Source organism: Girardinichthys multiradiatus, chromosome 5 (genome assembly GCF_021462225.1).
Source record: "Girardinichthys multiradiatus isolate DD_20200921_A chromosome 5, DD_fGirMul_XY1, whole genome shotgun sequence".
Taxonomy (NCBI): domain Eukaryota; kingdom Metazoa; phylum Chordata; class Actinopteri; order Cyprinodontiformes; family Goodeidae; genus Girardinichthys; species Girardinichthys multiradiatus.
Genome location: NC_061798.1, coordinates 19,722,975 through 19,746,289, shown reverse-complemented (window position 1 = coordinate 19,746,289; position 23,315 = coordinate 19,722,975). Strand labels below are relative to the sequence as shown.

The window sequence follows — 23,315 nt, the reverse complement described above, 5'->3', positions numbered from 1 at the left end:
AGAGGTACCTTTTTGGTTTTAAGAGGAAAAGGGAACACTTGGTTTCTTAATAATCCTAGTGTGCATTTTCGCACGCAACGATTTGCTGTCATTTCAACCTTCTCATGCCCTGCTGTAGAACTGCCTTCCTCAATTTTGGGTTTATTTTTTTTTTTCTTGCTTATTTTGGATGCCACTTTTGTGATTGTTTTTTTCTTTTAAGCTGAGTGCATCATCTAAATATACTTGTATTCATCAGGCAGCAACTACAATGGGTTTAAAAAAGTTTCGCATTGCTGCGGAGGAAGGATTCTCACACTCACAGTCCTCAGCGCATGCGCGGCACCGCACCGCACCACTGCAGCAGTAGATGATGACGCCACCCATTCATTAAAAACAAGACAAGCCCGGACACGCACCACCGTCCAAAAGCCGGTGGACAAGCCTACTTACCGAACGCAGGGGTTGCTGGAGTTCAAGAAGAAACACCAAAGAAGAGGACGGGCTCGGACTAAACCCTAGAACCCTCCATTTAAAAGCTCTGAGTATATCTGGACGGACGGTTGTTTCTCAAATAAGCATCGCCGTCAGGGTACCTGTCAGAGGAGGACAGTGACGGATATTTTCGCTGACAATGACCGTGGAGGATGAGCTGACAACAGCCGCAGCGAAGGGACACACGGCCGAGGTGGAGACTCTGCTGCTGAAAGGAGCTCCGGTTAACGGGGTGAATTGTTTTGGACGAACAGCTCTACAGGTCAGTGCTGTGCTGCAGCATCGTCGGAAAAAAAACCCCCCAAAACAAACAAAACCAAAACAGTGATCGCTCTTAAATAATATGTCTTTAAAAACAGGCGGATCAACAGCAGAGATATAACGCTGCAATCCACAGGGTACGGTTTCCAAACAGGCTGTTTATTCAAGGGGAAGAATAAACCTAGAGACGGATCTGTGTGTGTGTGTATATACACACACACACACACATATATATATATATATATATATATATATATATATATATATATATATATATATATATATATATATATATATATGTGCGATCTGAGCGAAAGCGAAACCCTTTGGAAGTCGGCACGACTCCATAACATTTTACTTTATAGAGGCTGTGACGAGAATCGGTTTCACTCCAACATTGTGGTTAAACTGGAAAGGGTGTATATATTTAAAAGTTGTTCAGACATTAAATCAATCAATAAATGAACTATATGTTCACAACTTATATAGCTTTTCATAATGTAAATATAGTCTGCAGGATACGTTTTATTATTTCTTTTACTGTTTAGGCTGTTTTTAAAGTAGATTCCAACAATAGGTCTCATCCTGTGGGGCAAGTTTTAGTTATACACTTTAAATTGTTTTCTGTTAACATAATAGTAACTCACTGGCAATAAATGTCCCCTGGCTCTTGTATTATAGAGTTTACTGTCAAATTAGTGTTAAACTAAAGTACATACCTAACTACCTGCGGTAGAACAGTTTTAGTCAAATCAAAGTGTGTTTAAACAGACTTGAGGGGTAAAATGATGTGTAACCAGCAATACATGCTTAATGTAAGAGAAATCAGCTCCTGGTGCATCTATACAGAGAAGTGTTCTAAAGAAGTTAAAAATGTCAGTAAATTGAAAACAAACTTAAATTAAGAACAGTGACCAATTCCATGTGTAGATGGGCTGTAATTTAAATAAAAATTCCTTACAGTTTTAGTAGAATGAATTGTAAATATATAGCTGCCAATGTGCTGTGAATGAATTATAAATTACAGAACTAATGACAGCATGGTGCTTTTATTCTAACTCTACAGTGACATAGTGTACATTACTTTAACAGTAAAGACGTGTTTCCAATACAACGTTTCTGCTGTTGAAATAACTGAAAATTGTTTGCAGTGTAGTCATTGTACTGAAAGCGCAGGTCTAACAGGTCTGTTTTTCCTTGTGCGACAGCGATTAATAAATGAGAGCAAGTAATAAATAAAACGGGATTTATTTTGTTAGATCAATAAAAATATAGATCAATAAATATATATATATATTTTTTGAATATGTCCAGATATTTATAAAATTAAGCAATACTCACTCAACTTTTCAGTGAAGAATCGTTTTGGGTTATTTTTAATCTTGTCCAGAAATCAAATGATAGACGCATTAAAGGTTCTGTTCTCCTGAAGGTGATGATGATGGGCAGCTCGCCGGTGGCTCAGCTCTTACTAACGCACGGAGCGGATCCAAACGTGGCGGACAGAAGCACAAGGGCAACCCCGCTGCACGACGCGGCCCGGGCGGGCTTCCTGGGCTCGGTGCGGCTGCTGGTGGAAGCCGGTGCCGACCCGCAGGCCCGGGACAATACGAACCGCCTCCCGGTTGACTTGGCCAGACAGAACGACCACACGGATGTTGTTGCTTTCCTGAAGACTCTTTGAAAAAATGTGCCTGCTTTCGTATTTCCTAATATTTAATTCCGTGGTTTCTGATTGAGGACCACAAAATAAGGCCCGGAATGGGCCTTATTTTCTATTTATTTATTATTTAACGAGATCGCTTATAATATAGAAGGCTACAGCATTTTTAATGGGCTGCTTTTATAAATCTGCTTGTGACTTTTTGTGTTAGAAAAGTTTATTTAAAACACAATATGCTGTAGAATTTATTTCTGAAACATGACTATTTCGTAGAAATCCTGGTTTCATGAATATTTTTAAAACTTGTAAACAGTCTAGCTAAATAAGAAGCCAATGACTTGTTGCACGTGATATTTCTTTTAAACTATGCACTATTATGAAATGAATAGAGACACGTTTTCTCTTTATACAGTGTATGCACTTTAATAAAAAAAAAGAAAGTCATATCACGGATTTGTGTTTTAAACACTTTAAAGGTGAAGGTTAACATGCTTTAAATGGTCTGGAAGTTGGATTATCGTCTTTATAAGCCAAAAAAGAAGAAATGCCTGGTGATACATTTAATTTCAGTGGGAAGTTTTACCACTGTAAAGATATGTATGACAATTAAAGCTTGAAACATATGGATTACGCCTCCTTATTGATTTAAAAACAAATTGTATTAGTTGCGATGTATAATAGCTGAAACTCTTGCTAATTAGGCTCCAGATTAGAGTTAAACCAATCAATAGCCTAGCGTATTTATGAATCCAAAAGTTAATTTGTTTAGTTAATAGATTTCCATCCAGGTAAAATTTACTGCACTAACTTGTATGACCTGTTTGTAAGTTTAGCTCATAAATCCAAACTAATCCCCTCAAATCAGCATCAACTGGGCCAATTCAAGGCTGGTTAGTTCATTTAATCGTGTCTAAAGTTTTTGGACCAAAAAGTAACAAAACCTACAAAACATTAAGTATTTGTTTCCATATTTTATTGTTTTTTTAACTTCTTTTGCTCATGCATGATGCTGTTCATCATCAAAAAAGAGGAAATACAAGTGACTGAAAGATATTGTGCAACATACAGTGCATTGACAATTCAAGGCCAGAGAATGCAGACAGAAAACAAATATTAGCTGATTTTGATATACTAAAATACACGAGTGCAAGGTAAACATACAGTTTAAACACATGATGATGAATCTTGAGCTGAAATGTCTGAGGAAGTATTTAAACACAGGTAATAATGGTTTCTTGTCAGTTCAGTACACTAGAAATGTGTTGAAGTTCTATCTATTGTCATATAAACGTAAAATAACAGCCGAGGATAAAAGTAAACAATCATAAATCATAAAATATAATTTCCAAAAGCATGTAATGGGGATTTAGAGTTTGAAAATGAAACTCTTTAACTAGCATATTGTGATTAAGACTTTGATACAATATACGCATATGCAAAGACTCCAGCTTCTCTTTCGATCTGGAAGAAGTTAAACTGAGACAGACAGTTGAAAGGCAGGAGATACAGAAAGGTGAAAGGTTTATAAGATATAAAAAAATATCAGTCTACAACATATCAAGCATCATTTTTAAGACTTGTTAAATGCAGTTACCAAAAGGTGAAAAGAAGTGACCTGTGAATCAGCATGAGGAGGTGCTTCGAGGTGAATTTTGAACTGACACGGAGCCCTAAGACTCCAGATAAACAAACAGCGGTGCACTATTCCTGTGAGGCACTTTTTTTGTGATTCACCGATTGGGAATCCACAGACTCAGGGTCCGTTGTCTGTGCGGAATCTGTGCTTGTGGTGTCTGGTATTTTTCCTCTTTTCCTCTTCAATTTTTGTACTGCCACTCAGTGCTTTGGTAGCATCACTGAAGACTGTGCCATGGACTGCAACAAAAAGAAGATAACAGCCTTTATGCTTTCATTAATTCATCCATTCATTTCAATTTATTCTAGAGTCTGTGCCATGGAAGTTGCTGAGTGATGGTTTTGAACCGTTGTTTTCTTTAGCAAGTGTTAGGGAAATGTGATAAACAATGAACATAAAATTGTGTTCAAAATAACAGAATTCCAACATCACTGACCAGATTAATCACTGTATTTGGTCCAAAGGATCATTCTATGTGACAAATAAATTAGTGGTAGGTGTAGTAGAGTAATAGAAAAACAACATACACAGCAGTCATGACATGCATGCTGCTGATAGGTGTTTAAAAAACCAGCAGCATGGAGTTCAATCATTGAGGGTATTCATTCAGTAAACAGGATTTAAACAGACAGCCTCTATTCAAGGACCACGGCGCCACCTCTGAAAATCTGAGCTGCTCCAGACATTGCTCAGAAGAACTGATTAAAAAATTGATTTGGAAGGGAAATACATATAAACAGAAGAAAATGACAGGGTTCCAAATTGCTTTAAGATGGAAACCAAAACCGGAAATCCAACGAAGAAAATGGAAAACTACCATTCGAATAAATCAAAGAATAACCAAAATAACAAAAATCCAGCCAATAATCAGCTCTGTTGTGATCAATGGTCGAGTTACCTGTGAATACTGTAACAATTAGAAGACATCTATGCCCCTTTTCTTGGCCGGCTTCACTCCACTCAGCTCTCATTACTCCTCATATTAGTTCAGTCATTCCCACTAACACTGAATCTTAAAGCATTTTCCAGTTTATACAAGAAATTTTTCCTAACTTTCTGTAGAGTGGTAACATGTCTGATGATTTGTTTGGATCATGTATTGAATACAGTAAACTGTTTTCTCAATGCATTTGCATGTATGGAAATAAAACAATTGTAGGGATTTTTAACTTTACTCACTTTTTATAAAACACTTATTTGGAACACAACTGAAAAAAAAAAATTTGAAATATTATCCACTGTTGTTTTAACAATTATTCTACCTCTGTTTTAAACTACTTTAGGAATATTCAAAACCTGCTCTAAATGCATGCAGATAATGTTCTCAGAGTAAAAAAAAAATGTGTAGCTTCTGTTTTTTTTAACATTTGCCTTTTTGTTGCTGACGTGTAATTGGCTGTAAATAATTTATGGCATCATACAGAGTGTGTCTTTACTTTAGGGTGGAACATAGAACAGTGGTTCTTCATTTGGGTTGGGTTGTTTTTTTTCAAGACACGTTAAGAGTTGTTGAAAAAGTAACAGAACCAAAAAAAACAGAAATGGGAGGCAATTTTAGGATTGATGCTCCAGGAAGCCCGCCCTGTCACCAGATCTTACTGGAGTGAAATGGAATGTCTATTTGTTGCCAGCTTACTTTTAAGTTCTTCATGGTCTGAGTCCAGTCCATCTGACTGATCTGCGGTACGGCAGTCAGCAGGATGCTGCTGGCTTTGTTTGCGTTCTCCTTCATCGTCTTTAGGACGTTATCAACGCAGACCTACAGAAAAGAAGAACAGGAAGCAGCAGCATTGCGGTGATGAATATTGTTCCTCCATTCATGTCAGAGGTCTTCATTATTCCATGCAATGTTGTCAATGTTCTTTCTTTTCACTTTTGGTTTGTGGGTTACGTGTTTGTATGTATGTGCCATAACCACAAAACAGGGTCTTGAGTTTTAAACCATTTCTCTCAGTTTTTCTTCAGTCTCAATTTTAAATAAATGTCAGTCAGTCATTTTCTACCGCTTCTTCCGTAGTGGGTCGTGGGGAAGCTGGTGCCTATCTCCAGCAGTCTACAGGCGGGGTTCACCGTGGACAGGTCGCCAGTCCATCGCAGAGCAACACACAAACAACCAAGCACACACTCATACACACGTCTTTGGACTGTGGGAGGAAGCTGGAGAGAATCCATGCAGGAAAAACTCCATGCAGGAAGACCCGGGAGTCGAACCTAGGACCTTCTTGCTGCAACAGTGCTACCAACTGTGCCACTGTGCAGCCCATTGTAAATTCTGCATAAATGTTCAAATTAAACACAGAAAGGTTTTGTTATTTGAATATCAGAAATGCTAATTATTTCTTATTTAACACACAGAAGTGATCTTAAATAAGTTAAGTCAGAGGATACGAAGTGTTTTTTTTTTTTTTTGTTGAAACCAGCCTAACTTTAATAGTTTCTTATTAGGGATTTGAAGCCTAGAATATAGGAATATAAAATAAAAATATACCCACAGAATCATGCTGCTACTACTATGTTTTATTATGGGGATAGTGTGGTCCTCGCCAAATTGCTCAAGCTCATCTTGATTTAGGTCTGGACTGTGGCTTGGCCATTTTAACACATATTCTCACACATACATTGATCTGAACCGTTCCATTGTAGACTGTGTGTTTAGGGTCAATCTCCTAACAACTTTACTTCCAGGATCACCCTGTGTTTAGCACCATCCATTTTCCCCGCTGACCAGCTTCCCTGTTTTCTGCTGAAGAAAAGCATCCCCTCAGCATGATACTGCCACCACAATGTTTCACCACTAGAATGGTGTGGTCAGGGTGATGTGCAGCATTAGCTAACCACCAGACAGAGTTTTGCATATCAGGCAAAATGTTCCATTTTGGTTTCATCTGTCTGAAGCAAATCCATTCACATCTCTGTTTTACTTCCTACGTTGTGACAAGCATGACTTAATATGGTTTTCTTTCTTGTCACTCAACAATAAAAGACAGAGTGGTTGTTTTGTTAAAACCTTGTTTTCTTGTTCTTGTACGTCATAGATTTGCATTACTTTGTGTTTTAGCTGTTGTGTGATAAAAATGTGAATATTTTCAAGGGGTAAATATTTCGCAAGGTACTATCTACATTTTTTATATACAAAATTCTGTGTTTTAGCCACCTTGGTTTTCTAGTGGAACATTTGATCAATAAATAATTTATTCTGGAAGTGTTAAGAATACAATGTGAACATTCTGGCATGTGCAAATGAAAAATCTTCCCTTTTCCAGACACGTTTCCTTTTTCAGTTTTACTCAAAGTTTTAAGTAAAATTGTTAAAATTTGCACATTTTGAGAGCTGGGCTGACTTACATGTTATTTATTGCTTATGCAGCATGTGGTAACTTGTTTGCACATGTTCAGCACATTTTTAATTTGATGAGATATGCATTTACACAGCTGACTGGCAAGTCCTGACTTGAATCTGGTTGTAATAAAATTGAATAAAAAAAATGAACTCTTTTTTTTTTTTTTTTACAGAGTGATTCTTCTTTAATATCGTTTAAAATTTCTTTTGTGATGCCTGTCTGATTTCCTATCAGAAACAAACTTCTGAGTTCAATGAAAGAGGCTTGACTAATTTTAAACCTAGCTGTACTTTCCACGGATAAATATTGGCGACACAACAGATATCAGGAGGCTTAATATATTACAGTTGCCTTGTTTTATGAAAACGGATAATGCCTGACTAGGAAATGGTGGCAGACACTTGATCAATTCACAGATGAATTAATAACTCTACAGGGAACACACATAGACCCTGCTGTTCACAGTTAGTAATGCTAACGTTAGTAGTTCCCTTTTATAAAATGCTAAAGACAACTTCAAATATCAACTTCGTAAACCGTTTATTAAATGCAGAGCTGTGTAATTCTGACTGCTCCCTCTCACACAGTGTGACATCGCCTCTGGTTCTAATATAAAGAATAATTGTTCATAAAACCTTATGGATTCATTATAATTTCAACAAACAAATACGTAATTTAACAATCTAACACATAAAAGTAAATCAAATGTTAACTTGGAAACCACTTTGTTTTTTGTTTTGACTTAATCTTATCTGATGAACTTGTCAAATCTGAGGTGCGGACAAAAAAGCAAAAGGCTATTGAAACATAATGACTTGTAAATAGTGTAGGTGTGGTAAATCTTTTACTTGGGTTTTATCTACACAGACACCTCTAACCCAATGGCTATGAACATTTTACTCTTAGGAAAGTAGAAGACAACGTGTTTAGTTTTATAGTGGTTTCAGACCTTTACAACTTTAACGACTGGAATTTGGCCACAAAATCTTTTATTGGTGCATCTCTGTTAAATATATTTTTTGTAGGTAACTTTGAATATATTTGTTTTGTTTTTAATACTTTTTATTTAAATTTGTTTTATTTTATTTTATTTTAAATGTGTGAAATACAGTTTAGATGTTCACAATACCTTTCCATACTGTCCAAGACTGCACAGGAACCATTTTTTTCTTTTGTGCACATTTTTAGGAAAATATATTTTACAGATCATTTCAGATATAGGAGTCTAAAAAATCCGTGCTGTTATATCCATCCTGTGTGTACCTCCTGTAACCTTCCTCTGTTTTTATCTCATGCTTAATGAAAACATTGGTTTGTTTAGTTGCATGAAGACAGTGAAGCTCATGACTCGTGGTGACTCAACCTCCTCTGGCAGGGCTTCCACCGGAGGCTGGCACGCCGAGCTGGGTGTGGGTGTGGGGTGTAGGGAGGGGGGTAAACAGAGGTAGCATGAGGTTGGGCCGGATTGAATGGGGGGGGGGGGGGGCAACGGAAGGATGTGGGAGTGTTTTGCAATAGGAGGGGGAAGAGGTCAGCTGCAGGAACTCGGAAGTGGAGTTGTTGTGAGTCAGGCTAGATCAGTGACAAATAAGCCAAAATTCACCCCCCCCCCCCCCCACACACACACACACACACACACATCGTGTATCAACTGCTTTATGCAAAGTAGCTGCCACTCGGAAGCTGTAGGAACCCACAGACACCAACTGTGTGCAACTGGAGGGAACTTCTAAGAGTTCAATATCATAATAAAAATGAAAAAGGTGATCCAAACTGTGTAAGACTGCAATGCTTTACCAACACATTGCACAATTCGTACAGCACTATAAACTTTCCCTGATTGAAGAAAGAATTGTAAACAGAACTGCAGACGTGACCATCCAGCCAGTGACTACCACCTCCTCATGCTGTAAAATCATATCCCACCTTTAAGCTATCACGGGACACAGGGATATAATTGTAAAATAATTGTTTTAATACACAACATGGCAGAAGAAGTTCAGATTTATTCTTTTGGCTAATGATGTTATCAGAATTTGCTGAACAGTCAACAGCTGTGTCGTATTTCAGACTAGTTTCCTTAATACCACTGGTGAAAAGTGAAAAAGCCTAACCACATACTCTTTCATGTTTTTCTTTGGCCTTTGAATCAGAAAGACTGAGACCACCACCCCAGTTATAACAACGTATGACAAATATGAGATATAATCAGATCCTTTTTATAAGTTTGGAATCCATTAGATAGCCGTCACCAAAGCAACTGTGTAGAAACACAGAATAACTCACATCTTCGCCTTATTTAATTTAGCAATGAAACAACACTCAGCAAAACGTCTGACTCAGTTAAAACTCTTTGGTGCGAAAGGTCAGGCAGGACAAATCAACATCATCATTGGCTCCTGAGTCAAACTCCGCAGAAAACCAAATTAGTGAAAACAGCAGTTGTGACCCGTGTCCTGCAACTCACCGCTTCTTCGTGTTCCTTCCAACAATCGTAGTCTGTCGCCATTGCGATGCTGGCGTAGCACAGGCCAGCCTCTTTGGCGAGGACCACCTCCGGCACGGTGGTCATGTTGATGACGTCGGCGCCCCACTGCCTGAACATCAGGCTCTCAGCCCGCGAGGAGAAGCGGGGTCCTTCGATGGTCAGCATGGTGCCTCGCACGTGGCACTTGACGCCCAGACTCCGTCCCACCTCCACCAGAACCTGTTAAAGTTAAACAGAGTACCAGAGAAAGCTGTGCGTTGTAATTGCTCACCTGTGTGGAGATTTCTATGACAGCTCTATGCAAATGTTTGCATACCCGTTCAACCTTTTTACCAAAGGTCAATGTACAGGTCCTTCTCAAAATATTAGCATATTGTGATAAAGTTCATTATTTTCTATAATGTAATGATGAAAATTTAACATTCATATATTTTAGATTCATTGCACACTAACTGAAATATTTCAGGTCTTTTATTGTCTTAATACGGATGATTTTGGCATACAGCTCATGAAAACCCAAAATTCCTATCTCACAATATTAGCATATTTCATCCGACCAATAAAAGAAAATTGTTTTTAATACAAAAAACGTCAACCTTCAAATAATCATGTACAGTTATGCACTCAATACTTGGTCGGGAATCCTTTGGCAGAAATGACTGCTTCAATGCGGCGTGGCATGGAGGCAATCAGCCTGTGGCACTGCTGAGGTCTTATGGAGGCCCAGGATGCTTCGATAGCAGCCTTTAGCTCATCCAGAGTGTTGGGTCTTGAGTCTCTCAACGTTCTCTTCACAATATCCCACAGATTCTCTATGGGGTTCAGGTCAGGAGAGTTGGCAGGCCAATTGAGCACAGTGATACCATGGTCAGTAAACCATTTACCAGTGGTTTTGGCACTGTGAGCAGGTGCCAGGTCGTGCTGAAAAATGAAATCTTCATCTCCATTAAGCTTTTCAGCAGATGGAAGCATGAAGTGCTCCAAAATCTCCTGATAGCTAGCTGCATTGACCCTGCCCTTGATAAAACACAGTGGACCAACACCAGCAGCTGACACGGCACCCCAGACCATCACTGACTGTGGGTACTTGACACTGGACTTCTGGCATTTTGGCATTTCCTTCTCCCCAGTCTTCCTCCAGACTCTGCCCTTGATTTCCGAACTGACATGCAGAATTTGCTTTCATCCGAAAAAGGTACTTTCGACCACTGAGCAACAGTCCAGTGCTGCTTCTCTGTAGCCCAGGTCAGGCGCTTCTGCCGCTGTTTCTGGTTCAAAAGTGGCTTGACCTGGGGAATGCGGCACCTGTAGCCCATTTCCTGCACACGCCTGTGCACTGGTGGCTCTGGATGTTTCTACTCCAGACTCAGTCCACTGCTTCCGCAGGTCCCCCAAGGTCTGGAATCGGCCCTTCTCCACAATCTTCCTCAGGGTCCGGTCACCTCTTCTCGTTGTGCAGCGTTTTCTGCCACACTTTTTCCTTCCCACAGACTTCCCACTGAGGTGCCTTGATACAGCACTCTGGGAACAGCCTATTCGTTCAGAAATTTCTTTCTGTGTCTTACCCTCTTGCTTGAGGGTGTCAATAGTGGCCTTCTGGACAGCAGTCAGGTCGGCAGTCTTACCCATGATTGGGGTTTTGAGTGATGAACCAGGCTGGGAGTTTTAAAGGCCTCAGGAATCTTTTGCAGGTGTTTAGAGTTAACTCATTGATTCAGATGATTAAGTTCATAGCTCGTTTAGAGACCCTTTTAATGATATGCTAATTTTGTGAGATAGGAATTTTGGGTTTTCATGAGCTGTATGCCAAAATCATCCGTATTAAGACAATAAAAGACCTGAAATATTTCAGTTAGTGTGCAATGAATCTAAAATATATGAACGTTAAATTTTCATCATTACATTATGGAAAATAATGAACTTTATCACAATATGCTAATATTTTGAGAAGGACCTGTATTGAAACCAAAAACATATCAAAGTGTTTTATAAGGATTTTACTTGATAGACCAACACTAAGAGCAGAACCATAAAGTGAAAAGAAATGATACAAGTGCATCAAATTTTGTACAATTATACTAATATTTTGAGAAGGACCTGTACAGCCCTTATGAGTTTCACACTAAAGAGAAAACAACGTTTCCTTTTACAAAAGTAGGTCATTACTGCAAATGTGAGTCTGTTGCCATTTTTGTTTCTTAGTCGACCTTGATTGCAAACATCCAAAAAAAAGAGAGCGATTTAAAAGTGTTTTTTTCAGCATCCGTCGAGATGTTTTATTTTAGCAGGGCTCCAGAGTCCCGCAGCAGTGCAGCAGGCATCCACCCACCCTAATGGAAGATGACCAACATGTTCTATGTCCGTTGATTCGGTTAAAACACATCTTCCCATTATTATTTTATCAATTTTTTACAAACTGACCTCTCTAGTTCTGTTGCAAAAAGGCTCGGCCATGGGGATGTGACAGACACCCGGCGGACTGGTGGGCTGCCCGTCATACAACGTCTGAGGCCTCTTGGTGGTCCTGGAGAGAAGAGGCTAAAGGTTTTTACTGCAGCAAATGTACAAACGCTACTGTTGCAAAGTCGAGTTTGTGGAACATCTTACATAATAAAGAGAATAAAAGATCTTTTTAGAATAGTTGCTATACAGTACATTGGTGCAGTCTGTCACAACACCAATATACAGCTTTTCTCATCTATCCAAGAGAAATAAAACATACTAACAGAACAGCAGCAGTTTTAATGTAAAACAACTGTCCACCTCCATGCCGCCGTGCTGAGTCAGCAGCACTGAAACAGCCAGCTGTAGCATTATCATGCCTCCAATGACCTCAAAATGCAGAGTCGGAGGCTCACAATTAATCTATTGACTTCTCCCAGTGAGCTGAGAACAACAGCCTTTATGCCTTCCCTGAAGGCTTCCAGCTTGTTTCTTTGTCCTGAATCCCATGAGTGTAGGGGCCAGTGAAAGTAAAATGCATTTTGTTCATATTTCTTGCGCTGTAAGCACAACAATATGTTTAAGATTTTATAGGACATTCTATTTAATAGGTTTGATACCTTTAGTATTATTCCACTATTCAAATATGATAAGCAATACAGAAAGAAAACACTGAAAGAGTAAGGGTGTCCAGACTTTTCACTTCTACTGAAACGTATGCAGCAGTAACAGGTTTCCAGTAGATCTACCTCAAGGCGAAGCTTTGACTTCTTGTTTCCTTGTGTTTTTCTCAGCGATCACAGTCATTGCATACTTATCTTAGACATCCAAAGAATGAACACCTCTGATGCCCTGCACTCGTCTCTTTACTCACGACCTTGGCACTGGAGTCGGCCTTTAAAAACTTTGTGCGAGCTTTGCAAAGCTTTAGGCCAATAGCAAAGATTCATGTGGGATAAAGTATGACCTTAAAACAATGCCTGATTGTGTCGTGAAAATGGAGTCATCTTTGGCCTTGCATTTCGGTTGCAATCAAAGAATGGAAAATATTTCCCACATCACATATTGAGAAAACATTTCATATTTTCCTGAAGCAACAGCCTGGATAAAGCCGTAAAAGACAAACAGTACTGAGAGGTAGCCAGACTTTTACTTGCACTCATTATGGTACGAATTTAAAATCATTTTAGGGGTTAGAATTAGGGGGGCACTGATCAATCGGCCCTAATTTCCTTAATTTTGGGAGATTGGTGATCTTGTAAACCGATCTTATCAGCTTGTCTTTATTGTGCAAGTTTTGATTCTTTTAAAAATGTGAAAAACCAAAGACTAAAGGAACTGCAATGCTCTAAACTTTTATTTTATTTTTGAGAGCACTACCTTGTGTACAAGTTTGTATTGTTTTACAGGTATTGTTCAATGTTTTTCAATAAAACAATATTGGAACTTTGAAGGTGTATTGGGACCTTATATCACCTGACAGAGGCAATGGTTTAAAAAAAAAAACCAAAAAACGGTATCGGCCGGAACTGGCAGGTCAGGCCTTTTAAAGATCGGTAATTGATCGGCCAGAAAACTGCATTCGTTGCACCCCTAGTTATAGTTATGTGAACCACACTTTTTCCAGAGTAAGATGATCACGCAAGATAAAAATTAAGTGATACTCAAAAATAAGAATTTGTTTCACAAGTTTGAATCTGTGGATGCGTACATGGATCCCATTAATATTTGCCATTCTTGGCTAGAAACATTTTCTTTTTAGAGGAGTCAATGTGTGGCTTTAAAACTTACGAACGCTGCAGTATCTGGTAAGCTTGGTAGATGCAGCATCATGCTTAGGGGTGTGTATGAAAATATGATCGTACATGCTTGACTTTGACCCAGTGTGGATTAGAGAAAGTTCAAACCTAACTCTTGTTTTTCATCCAACTTGGATGTGGAATGATCGTCCCAACCTGGACATAAACTCTTCAAATGAATAAACAAAAGCCCAAAATTTTTCAACTTGTCTGAATAAGATTGTAACCTTTCTGCCAAGCACAGTGTTCATAAGATGTACACATCTGAGTTATATTCAGGGTCTTAACCAAAATGTTCCTTCACAACAAGCCTATGGTACTTTAGGCCAGATTTCCATGAGTTTTCCTGGACTTTTAGATTATTTTTGTGAAACAGCAGCCGTTAAACACGTACAACGAGTACATTTAATTTTCTATAAAAGCTGTCTAGCCAGTTAAGAGTGGAACTCTAGGTACTCAAACAACCAGAAAGATCAGTGTTAGGAACGGCAAAGTGAAAATGAAAACATAGGAACGGACTCATTAGGTTTAGATCGAGGTTGAAAGCAACACAGGCGATCAGCACAAACAGACAATGGCATCCATTTATCAAATGTTCAGTTTGCACGTGATGAGTTAAAGAGCCGTGCCGAGCTAAATCAATGCCATCACATGCAGTGGGACAAGTCTGAACAAGCCCCAACACTCAGCTTCCTCGTTTTAGATGAAAAAGTTGTGATGCTGGTAGTTCATCTGGTTCCTGAACCACGCAACAAAGCCACAGGGTGAGAAATGTGGGAGAGCGTGTTATTTAAATCAGCTCGAATCGGCGTGTGCCAACTCATGGGTCATAAGGCTTCAGATTCAAATAGGAACTCGGACACTGCCATGTCATGGAGATAGTGTGCCCCTCGGTTTAACTCACAACCTTTTTATGTATGGTACATTCACTTCGAGATGAGAAAGAGCTGAGGGAGAACTGCTGCCAACAAGACAAAGATATCTTTATGTTTACTACCATCAAGCGTGCTTTCGAGGAAATCACCTACAGCAGCCGGAACTCCTGAGACAAAATACCTGAACAAGAAAAGCAATAAATAGCTGGTTATTCTAAACAACAGTTGCATTACCCTTTTCTCTTTTATTCGCATTTCGTCCAACCCACACATAGTCGTGCATAATTGTGACGTCGAGGGTAAATTATAAAGGAGAATTTCCAAATTAAATTTCCTTTAAATGGCCGGGTGATTTTGGAATTAAGCCCCCCTGACTCACTACTTTGTAGGACCTCGTTTATTCCTGAGCCCTCTACGATTACCATGGCTTGTCTGGCTGCTCTGATTAATGCCCTCACTGCTCAATCTGTCAATTTTCATCATGTTTTAGGGTTTGAAGTTGAGCCACATTCAATTTTCTGATAGAGCTGCTTGGATGGACATTCATTTGCTGCACATCAATAATATATTTTGCCACTTGGATGGACTCTAACAGCCCTTAAAGTTCACAGTGGATGCATACGTTTAGTCGAATGGGGGTTAATCACAATTGATGTTGTCAGCTATTTCAGCATTTTCTGATAATCGATTGACCAGTTCTCCACCAGATACTGAAAGCTTGAGATGTTGGCATTAAAACATAACCCTGCTTTAAACTTCTCCACAACTTCCTCCCTGACCTGTCTGCCATGTTCCTGGGTGTTCATGGTGCTGTTTTTTTCACTAGTGTTCTCCAACAAACCTCTGAGGCCTTCACAGAACAGAGAGGTTTACACTGCAGCTAAACGAAACAGTAAAACCTGTCATTTTAAATCTATTGTTGAATATTGCAAAGACAGTATCGATTCCCATTAACCCACATTTTGACTCTTTTCCTTCATCGCAATGCCCCGTCACTCTCTGTAAGCTCCACCATTCCTCCCAGAGGCTGGTCGCCTCCATTTGTGAGCCTTAACATCTCTGCCAAATGTATTAGCGAGCAGAATCTGCATGCACAGTGCTTAAAATACAACATCCAGGCCGGTCCTTTGCTGTGCTGCTGTAATTCATGCTGAGATTACAGAGTAAAACTCAATACAAATACACGCCACACTTTTATTTGATAAAAATTATTTATCATTTTCATTCCACTTCTAAAATCTGTGCTCAAATCTGAACAACACACAAAGACACCTTTGTGGTTGTTCCAGGGGTGTGAATACTTCTGAACATCACAATATCATTTCTTCTCACTCCAACTGACACTTTATGTCAGAAGGTTGAACACTGCAGCACCATGAAAACCATTCACTGGTATGAGATTAGAAATGCACTGTATGCCTTCTTTATACCACCCTGAACTACCTTTACAGACAGTTGGCTTTACAGGCTGAACATATATGCCTTTTTGCTTTATCTCTGAAAGCTTCCTGGACTTCATCCTGGCCAGAGGCAAATGACAAAACACTCCCACATCAGCCGGGTTCTGCTTCTTTAATGTTAGCACCAAGGACGTCAGGCCTGAAGATTTGTCAAGTATCTACAAACGGTTATCCTTGTCAATATCCGTATTAGACAGAAACAGAAATGCAAACTCATACATGTAGACTTTGTTTTGACTACATAGGCAGCGCTGTTCTTTTAGCCACAGTTTTTAATATAAACAGGCCAAAAACATCTGTTTTTAATCATTCAATAAACACTGAATATTTACAGTGCTTTCAACTAACTGCCTGACCTGACACACCAAGTACGTTAAACAGGTTTGGCAAATAATTACTCAACCTACTGTGACTAGATACCCAGCGTGGCGACTGGTAACAAGCTGGAGTGGATTTTATCTCAGCACAGTGGCTAAACGTGAAGCGACAGCAGAAATTCTTATGCAACAATGAAACCTGACTGAATGAGAGTTGAGAGACACAGGGAATAAAAAAAAACAAAGCGATTTAGAGAAGTATATCCCTCCTAAAGGGTAATTCATCACACATTTAGTCATCATGTTGGTATTGCCTTGTTGTATTTTAACTGTCAATGAAGCTTTAAGGAAGTTCAAGGAGTCCCATAAAAGCTGCCGGGCAGAAATTTTCAGCTGCTTTTTCCCACAGAACTGGGCAGAGAACAAATTCTGGTTTTCACACATAACGCCAAACACGATGAAAAAAAAAACCCTGCTTCCTCCTTCCTGACACGGATGTCCGAACGCTTTGCTACACGTTAACACCACTTCTGCTTTGACATGATCCCGGTCTCAGAACAAAATATCAGCTGATGTGAAAGCAGAGGGTTTCATTTATGAACAAGAGAAACCAGTGCACCCAGTTCATTACCTACACCTCATTTTTTTTCTTTTTTTTTACCTAATTCCAAATGTGAGTTTGTTAAAAAAAAAAAAAATGCATTATGAACACAGGCGTGGGACGGTTTTGTGAATGCATTTAATTTATCGTGATCTGGCGGCTGTTATTTTAAACAAAAAAAAAACAACAATAATCACAATTGCTGCTTCATCTAGAATATAAGATATTACATTTAATGTGTAGAACTTTTTTATTGTTGTTTTAGGAATTATATAATCAACTTTTTAAATTAAAGCTTATTTGGCACATTGAAGTAACTTTATTTAGAAGCCTCACCAAAGTTTATTTAGTTGGTAATATGCAAACCAATTAATGTATTTTTGTTTCTCTTGCCTTAGTTGCTGGATGTTTGTGCTCTTCAGAATGGTCTGGTTTGTCTGTTTAACTGGTTACCAGCTGGTCAGATTTACTGGGCTGATGGCGTTCCATCCGAGGATCAGATTACACTCGGGCAGAGCAGCCGAAACAATTATACGCTGGTTTATGTCTCTATTTATAGTGCCAATGTGTGTGTGTTCAGGCTGCATGCTATAACTTATCCCTGCCAGACAGCGTTTTATAGAGAAGATGTTCTGAGTGTGTTGATGAGAGGGTGATTAAATGATGACATACGTCACAAGTATTACTGCTACCAATATTAATAGTAACATTGATGCTGACGTTAACTGTGATTAAATTGCACAGAATAAAAATGAGACATCTTTCATACTGTTACGTACGTATAAGGTGGCAAGATTGAACTTTACCTGAGTGATGTCTTGTTTTGGAATTATAATACATTTTTCAGTTCAAGAAATGGTTAGAAACACAGTGGCATAAGAATGGCAAAATATTTATAAAAGGCAAATTCTGCTTTGAAAAAGTTGGCAAATTGGGGAAAGTCATTAGAATATAGTTAGAAATGCTTCTTACCCAAAGTGCCATGTTCTGGGTTTTTTCTTTAAGAACTATGCTTTTATTTAGAGAAATGTTGATAAAATGTTACTGTAAAAAAAGGAAGCATGATATTTTTGTCATATCACCCACCCCTGTTGTAAATATGTCGGAAAACGCTTGATGTGTAAGCGCTATAAAATTGTCCTCTTAATGACTGCAGAATGCAAGGGAAAGGCCTTATTATGTTATTTCAGCCAGCTGAGCAGCTGCGAGAAGCAAGAGGTGTGTGTGTGTGTGTGTGTGTAACCTTCAGGAAAGACATGACAGAACATTTCAGTGATTTTAAATCGAAACTTTTTAAAATCTTGGTTTAGCTTGGTACCGGTAACCAGCCCAGGCCTAGATGAGACAGGTGTAAATTGATCAAAGAATCTCCCGCTGACCTGTCAATGAACTGATCTATGATGACGATGTCTCCGGGCTGAATCTCTTCCCTCAGGGAGCCACAAGCCGTGGTGACCACTAGATGAGTGCAGCCTTCTTCTCTGAGAGCCCAGATGTTGGCCTGGTAGTTCACGTTCGATGGCATTATGGTGTGTTGTCTCCCATGTCTACGTTTGATAAAAAGACATCCACAAAGCCAGTGCCAGTGTCTTAAAGATGTTACAGTGGAAAATTGCACCTTTTAACTGATGTTTAACTTTTATCAACGTTATAACAACTTGCGATTACATGTTCAATTATTGTTTTATTTTAAGTGATTGTGATTGTGTAGTGTGTGCTGTTGACCTGAGGGCCGGGGCACCCTTGTAAAAGAGACCTCGGTCTCAATGTTTCTTTTTTATTATACTTGGTTAAAAACAGGTTAATAATACTAATAATCAAGATTTTATCTTACACATATGCACACAATATCCAGCACTAACTCTTTTTCCGCAGGATGGCGTTGGCACAGAGGAGCTTACCTTGCTAGGAGCACACATTCCACATTTTTGATCTTCCCCACTATCAAAGCATCTGATGGCTGTTCAAGCAAAACAGAGAAATCTTTCAGAATAATTCAAAATGCACCATAATGCCAAACCAGAACACATGAAAGGCTTATTCTTTACACCTAGGAGAGCACGCTTTCAAATAAACATCTTGCCTTTCCATATGGCGTGTCAACATAACGCTCCGTTCTTCCCTCCAGGATATCTGGATCATCAAGACCGGAGCCGCCGATGATTCCTATCTGAACAAAAAACAAAAAAACGAGGAACATTTCTGAAAAATATGAATCATTGTCCTGATTTCAGTGAACTGGCGACTAAGATATGACCTGGAATTTGAGCTAATTTTGGTGCTTACATCCAGCTGTAATGGTCTGTATTTGTTTGTGCTTCAAAAATAACCCTGTCTGCACTTGCAAATGTATGATTTACTTAGAATTCAAAATAGAACTCCTTTAGTAAGAGACGGCTAACTATTGCACCAACAGTATGATTTCATAATATGAAACACCTGACACTCCTGAGTCTAATACATTTGACCTTTGACACCAACTACACTGTCTTGCAAAGGTCTGTTTGCTTTGTTTGTCTCCATTCCAACTGTGAAACTGAAAGCATATTGTGTTCATACCACTAGGGGGCATCACCAAGAACATTTTGAATGTGTCTGACAGAAAATATACACACTGTCTGAAAATGTTTAAAACTTTCCATTCTTTGTTTGTCTTTAGATGTTCCTAAAATCAACCTACTATATCACCTACTGTACACTGAGTCTTTAGGTATCACCTTGCTGAAGATAAGACAGTTGACACTACATTTTGTCCCTAAAACAACATTATCTTTTCTCCAATCAGTAAACACAGCTAAAGGCATTTTTGCAAACAGTATGTGCTGTTGCAACTAGAGAACCCATCCAACATATTTATTTGGGCCTCGTATGGATTATGCTCACGCTGCAGAGCTCTAGGTCTAGGCTTCATGTAGAGGACCCATTTGGATAGACAAGAAACAAGCAATGTAAGCAAAACTAGTTGAACAAGTCTTAGGTGGGTCCAAATGGGTACTAAGAAAGTTTTCCTTTACAACCCTTCTAAGACCCATATAGGCCCCACTTAGATTCAGAGTTAACCTCAAACTTATATAACCAAATGATATAAGTCCCTGACATTTTTATCTGGGGCCCATTTTCAAGACATTTACATATGCCATTTGATGTTCTGAGCCCCATATGTAAATGTTAGCTGGGTGGTAACAAAGATTTAAACAAATATTAACTATGTAAGCTGTCTGTTAAGGCTGTCGGTATATAAACCTCCATGGTCTATATGGGACCAGCCCCATATGGTTTATTCTCAGGCTGAACGGGTACTAATTAGGCCTGTGCTTACAAAGGGCTTTTTGTATGAGACCCATAAGGGTCTCATCCCACTGATGTAGGATCTGGGATCTAAACAGATCCCACATAAGTAAAACCAGTTGGGTACTCGATGTAGGTCTTAGCTAAATGGTTATTAGGAAAATCTGTGTAATTCGTGGAACCCAACCAGGACCCATATGTGCCCCACTTTTTATCTGAAGTTGTCTTGGATCAAACCCATATAAGCAATTATCACAGGGCTGTAATATAATATGCAGACAATCCTAACTGGAGCCCATTTTCAGCCCTATTATTATTATCCATAAGGGCCCCATATGCAAAAGTAAACTATCAATAACGGCACAGCTGGATAATGAAGTATTGATTTTTACCACACACTGTCAAAAAAATACATTTTTTAAAAGCACCCTGGAGAAAAAAAGCCTGGCTAGTTCTCGGTAAAGAGTAATCTGGGTCAGTGATTTCACCAGAGACACAAGGGTTGAGGTGATCTGGTTGCATTAGTAACATAATGGTAACATTTCAATCCAACTGAGTGATTTACTTTTTCTCCTCTACAGTAATCTGAAATGAACAAAACTAGACTGCAGGTGCCAGTAGAGGGGCAGCTAGCTGTTTAACTAACTGACCACAATAAGCAGATTTAACAACCTTTCTTGAAATGATAACAAATGATCTTTGATTGTCAAATCTCACAATTCCAATTTGTTCTGGTCCACTTCACCAACCTCTTCCATGTGTTTTATTGGTGCCAAATATTCCTGAAATCCATGCGATGTTTCAGGAAACATTGTTATCAATTGATTTTGAAATGGCCAAAGATCTTTGATTGTGAAATCTGACAATTCCAGTCTACATAGACGCATTAAAAATAACCCTGATCAGCCTTATGTGATGTCATCAGAGGTAGCCTGGTTTTGGAAGGATTCATCTTGAATAAATATTTCACAACAAAAACGCAGATCAGAACAGCTTTAAATATTTATATTCTATATAGATAGTAGAGCTACTGCTAAGATATGCAGTAGGCCTCAAGACACTGCTAATAAAGAGATCCATTGTTCATTACAGTGTCTGACTTAGAAACGATGTCAGCTGAATGGTTGCTGACAGCTGGTTGCCACGTGTTTCAGGTTACTCAACTTCTAATTACCATTCACCTAAAAACCTGGCATTTTATAGCCGAAACAGAAACCCAACGGGTTCGCACAGACTACTGGCTACTCTGTAAAGTAAGTTAGTTACAATGCTAACATTAAGGGGCTTGTTCCTTTCCTCCAGGTTTGTCACACAATTCACATTTTATGGTTTATTCCCTCCTGTCACAGAGCTCAGCCACGTAATGTTCGGCTAAACAACGCTCGCAATGTAGCATGAAACAACAATTAATACCTTTACGGGCATGGAGGACGCCATTACAGCTATCTTCTTGGGAACAAGGAGGAGGATTTGATCAAATTAGAGGAAAAAGCGTCGCTACGAACAACATCCGTTCGCAGAATGGAGCGCAAAGTGTTTCTCTTCCTGCTCGGCCATTTGAAAAATAAAAGGTCTGCGAAATAAAAAAATTAAAAAAAAAACACCACCTCCTACTGCTAGAATGTCAGATTATTTACTTTACAGGAAAACCTTTGGTTATATCTTACGGTATGATACCCATACGTTCTGCTTATCGTACGTAAAAATTATGATCTATCTATCTATGTAAAATGTTATTATTAGCTAATAATTATTAGTTGTTTTATATGCGATTTGTTGTATATTTTACAACCTTTTTGTTTGTATTTATAAGCGAATCAGAATGTTGACTATGTAATCATAGAGGTTAATTGCCAGGCGCACCAGACTAATGGAAAAGTGAATAAATTGAAGGCACCCTTCGCATCTTCAGACCAACAATGCCTGAATCAGGCATATGAAGGACATCAAACCTGCAAAAGCAGAAAAGAGCTGGACCTCACTGTCCAGTTTTCAGCCTTTTTGTGCCTTTATTTCATGGAGACTAAAGTTTCGACGCCATCTGTCTTCATCAGAGTCAATGGAAAAGTCCATTTCACCTTTTTCTTTTTCTCATTTTGCCTTAAAGGTCTCTAAAACGTCGATTTCTTAGGAAATCATATTCATGTTATGGTAATAAAAATAGAACATTTATTAATAATACACTTAATAAAAATAATAAAATGGTAAGTACAGAAAACATTAGCAAAAGCCCAAATAGTCAGTTTGTTTTCCAACATCTTTTTAAATTTTCATTCCGTCCACTAGATGTCACTGTAATCAGTTTGGAGCTCTTGTCCCTTTCTGAGACATCTTCTTTGTTAGATCGCCCCCCTCTGGATGGAAGAGTTACATGCTCAGTAGTAAAACAAGTTATGCAAATCATTTACTGTCTCGTTTATTGATAGATTACTGTCCACATGAGTATGTATGGATATAGATACCTGATGTTTTGCTATTTTCAAATTGCTTAGTTGGAACATGTGTAGGAATGGATGAAGATCTACAGTTAGGCCCAAAATTATTCGTACCCCTGGCAGATTTTGGTTTAAAATAATCCTATAATTTGACTGACACATTTCTTCTAACTCGAAGTACTATCAACATTTTGAAATGGAATTTGAGGAGACAGCTAAAAAGTTAGGATAATGA

At 38.7% G+C, this 23,315-nt stretch overlaps 2 protein-coding genes across 2 annotated transcripts; one reads left to right on the top strand and one right to left on the bottom strand.

Annotated features, from left to right (window-relative positions):
* The first annotated feature begins 311 nt into the window (after nt 1-311).
* cdkn2a/b (cyclin-dependent kinase inhibitor 2A/B (p15, inhibits CDK4)) lies at nt 312-3,021 on the top strand. The gene is made up of 2 exons (XM_047364940.1): nt 312-736; nt 2,168-3,021. Exons 1-2 carry the CDS (start codon nt 614-616, stop codon nt 2,417-2,419), a joined length of 375 nt encoding a protein of 124 aa, XP_047220896.1. The 5' UTR covers nt 312-613; the 3' UTR covers nt 2,420-3,021.
* Nucleotides 3,022-3,349: 328 nt separating this feature from the next.
* On the bottom strand, nt 3,350-22,215 carry LOC124868112 (methylthioadenosine phosphorylase). The gene is made up of 8 exons (XM_047364938.1): nt 22,059-22,215; nt 19,441-19,527; nt 19,259-19,317; nt 18,737-18,904; nt 12,285-12,387; nt 9,843-10,082; nt 5,671-5,793; nt 3,350-4,273 (listed from the first exon to the last, which is right to left on the bottom strand). Exons 1-8 carry the CDS (start codon nt 22,080-22,082, stop codon nt 4,235-4,237), a joined length of 843 nt encoding a protein of 280 aa, XP_047220894.1. The 5' UTR covers nt 22,083-22,215; the 3' UTR covers nt 3,350-4,234.
* Between the last annotated feature and the right edge of the window lie 1,100 nt (nt 22,216-23,315).

Excerpts from the sequence above, each read along its gene's own strand:
- cdkn2a/b (XM_047364940.1), top strand. The coding sequence starts at position 614 with ATGACCGTGGAGGATGAGCTGACAACAGCCGCAGCGAAGGGACACACG. Across the intron at positions 737-2,167 it reads TTGGACGAACAGCTCTACAG|GTGATGATGATGGGCAGCTC; the intron begins GTCAGTGCTGTG and ends GTTCTCCTGAAG.
- LOC124868112 (XM_047364938.1), bottom strand. The coding sequence starts at position 22,082 with ATGGCGTCCTCCATGCCCGTAAAG. Across the intron at positions 12,388-18,736 it reads ATAGATCAGTTCATTGACAG|GACCACCAAGAGGCCTCAGA; the intron begins GTCAGCGGGAGA and ends TCTTCTCTCCAG. Across the intron at positions 10,083-12,284 it reads TTTGCAACAGAACTAGAGAG|GTTCTGGTGGAGGTGGGACG; the intron begins GTCAGTTTGTAA and ends TAACTTTAACAG.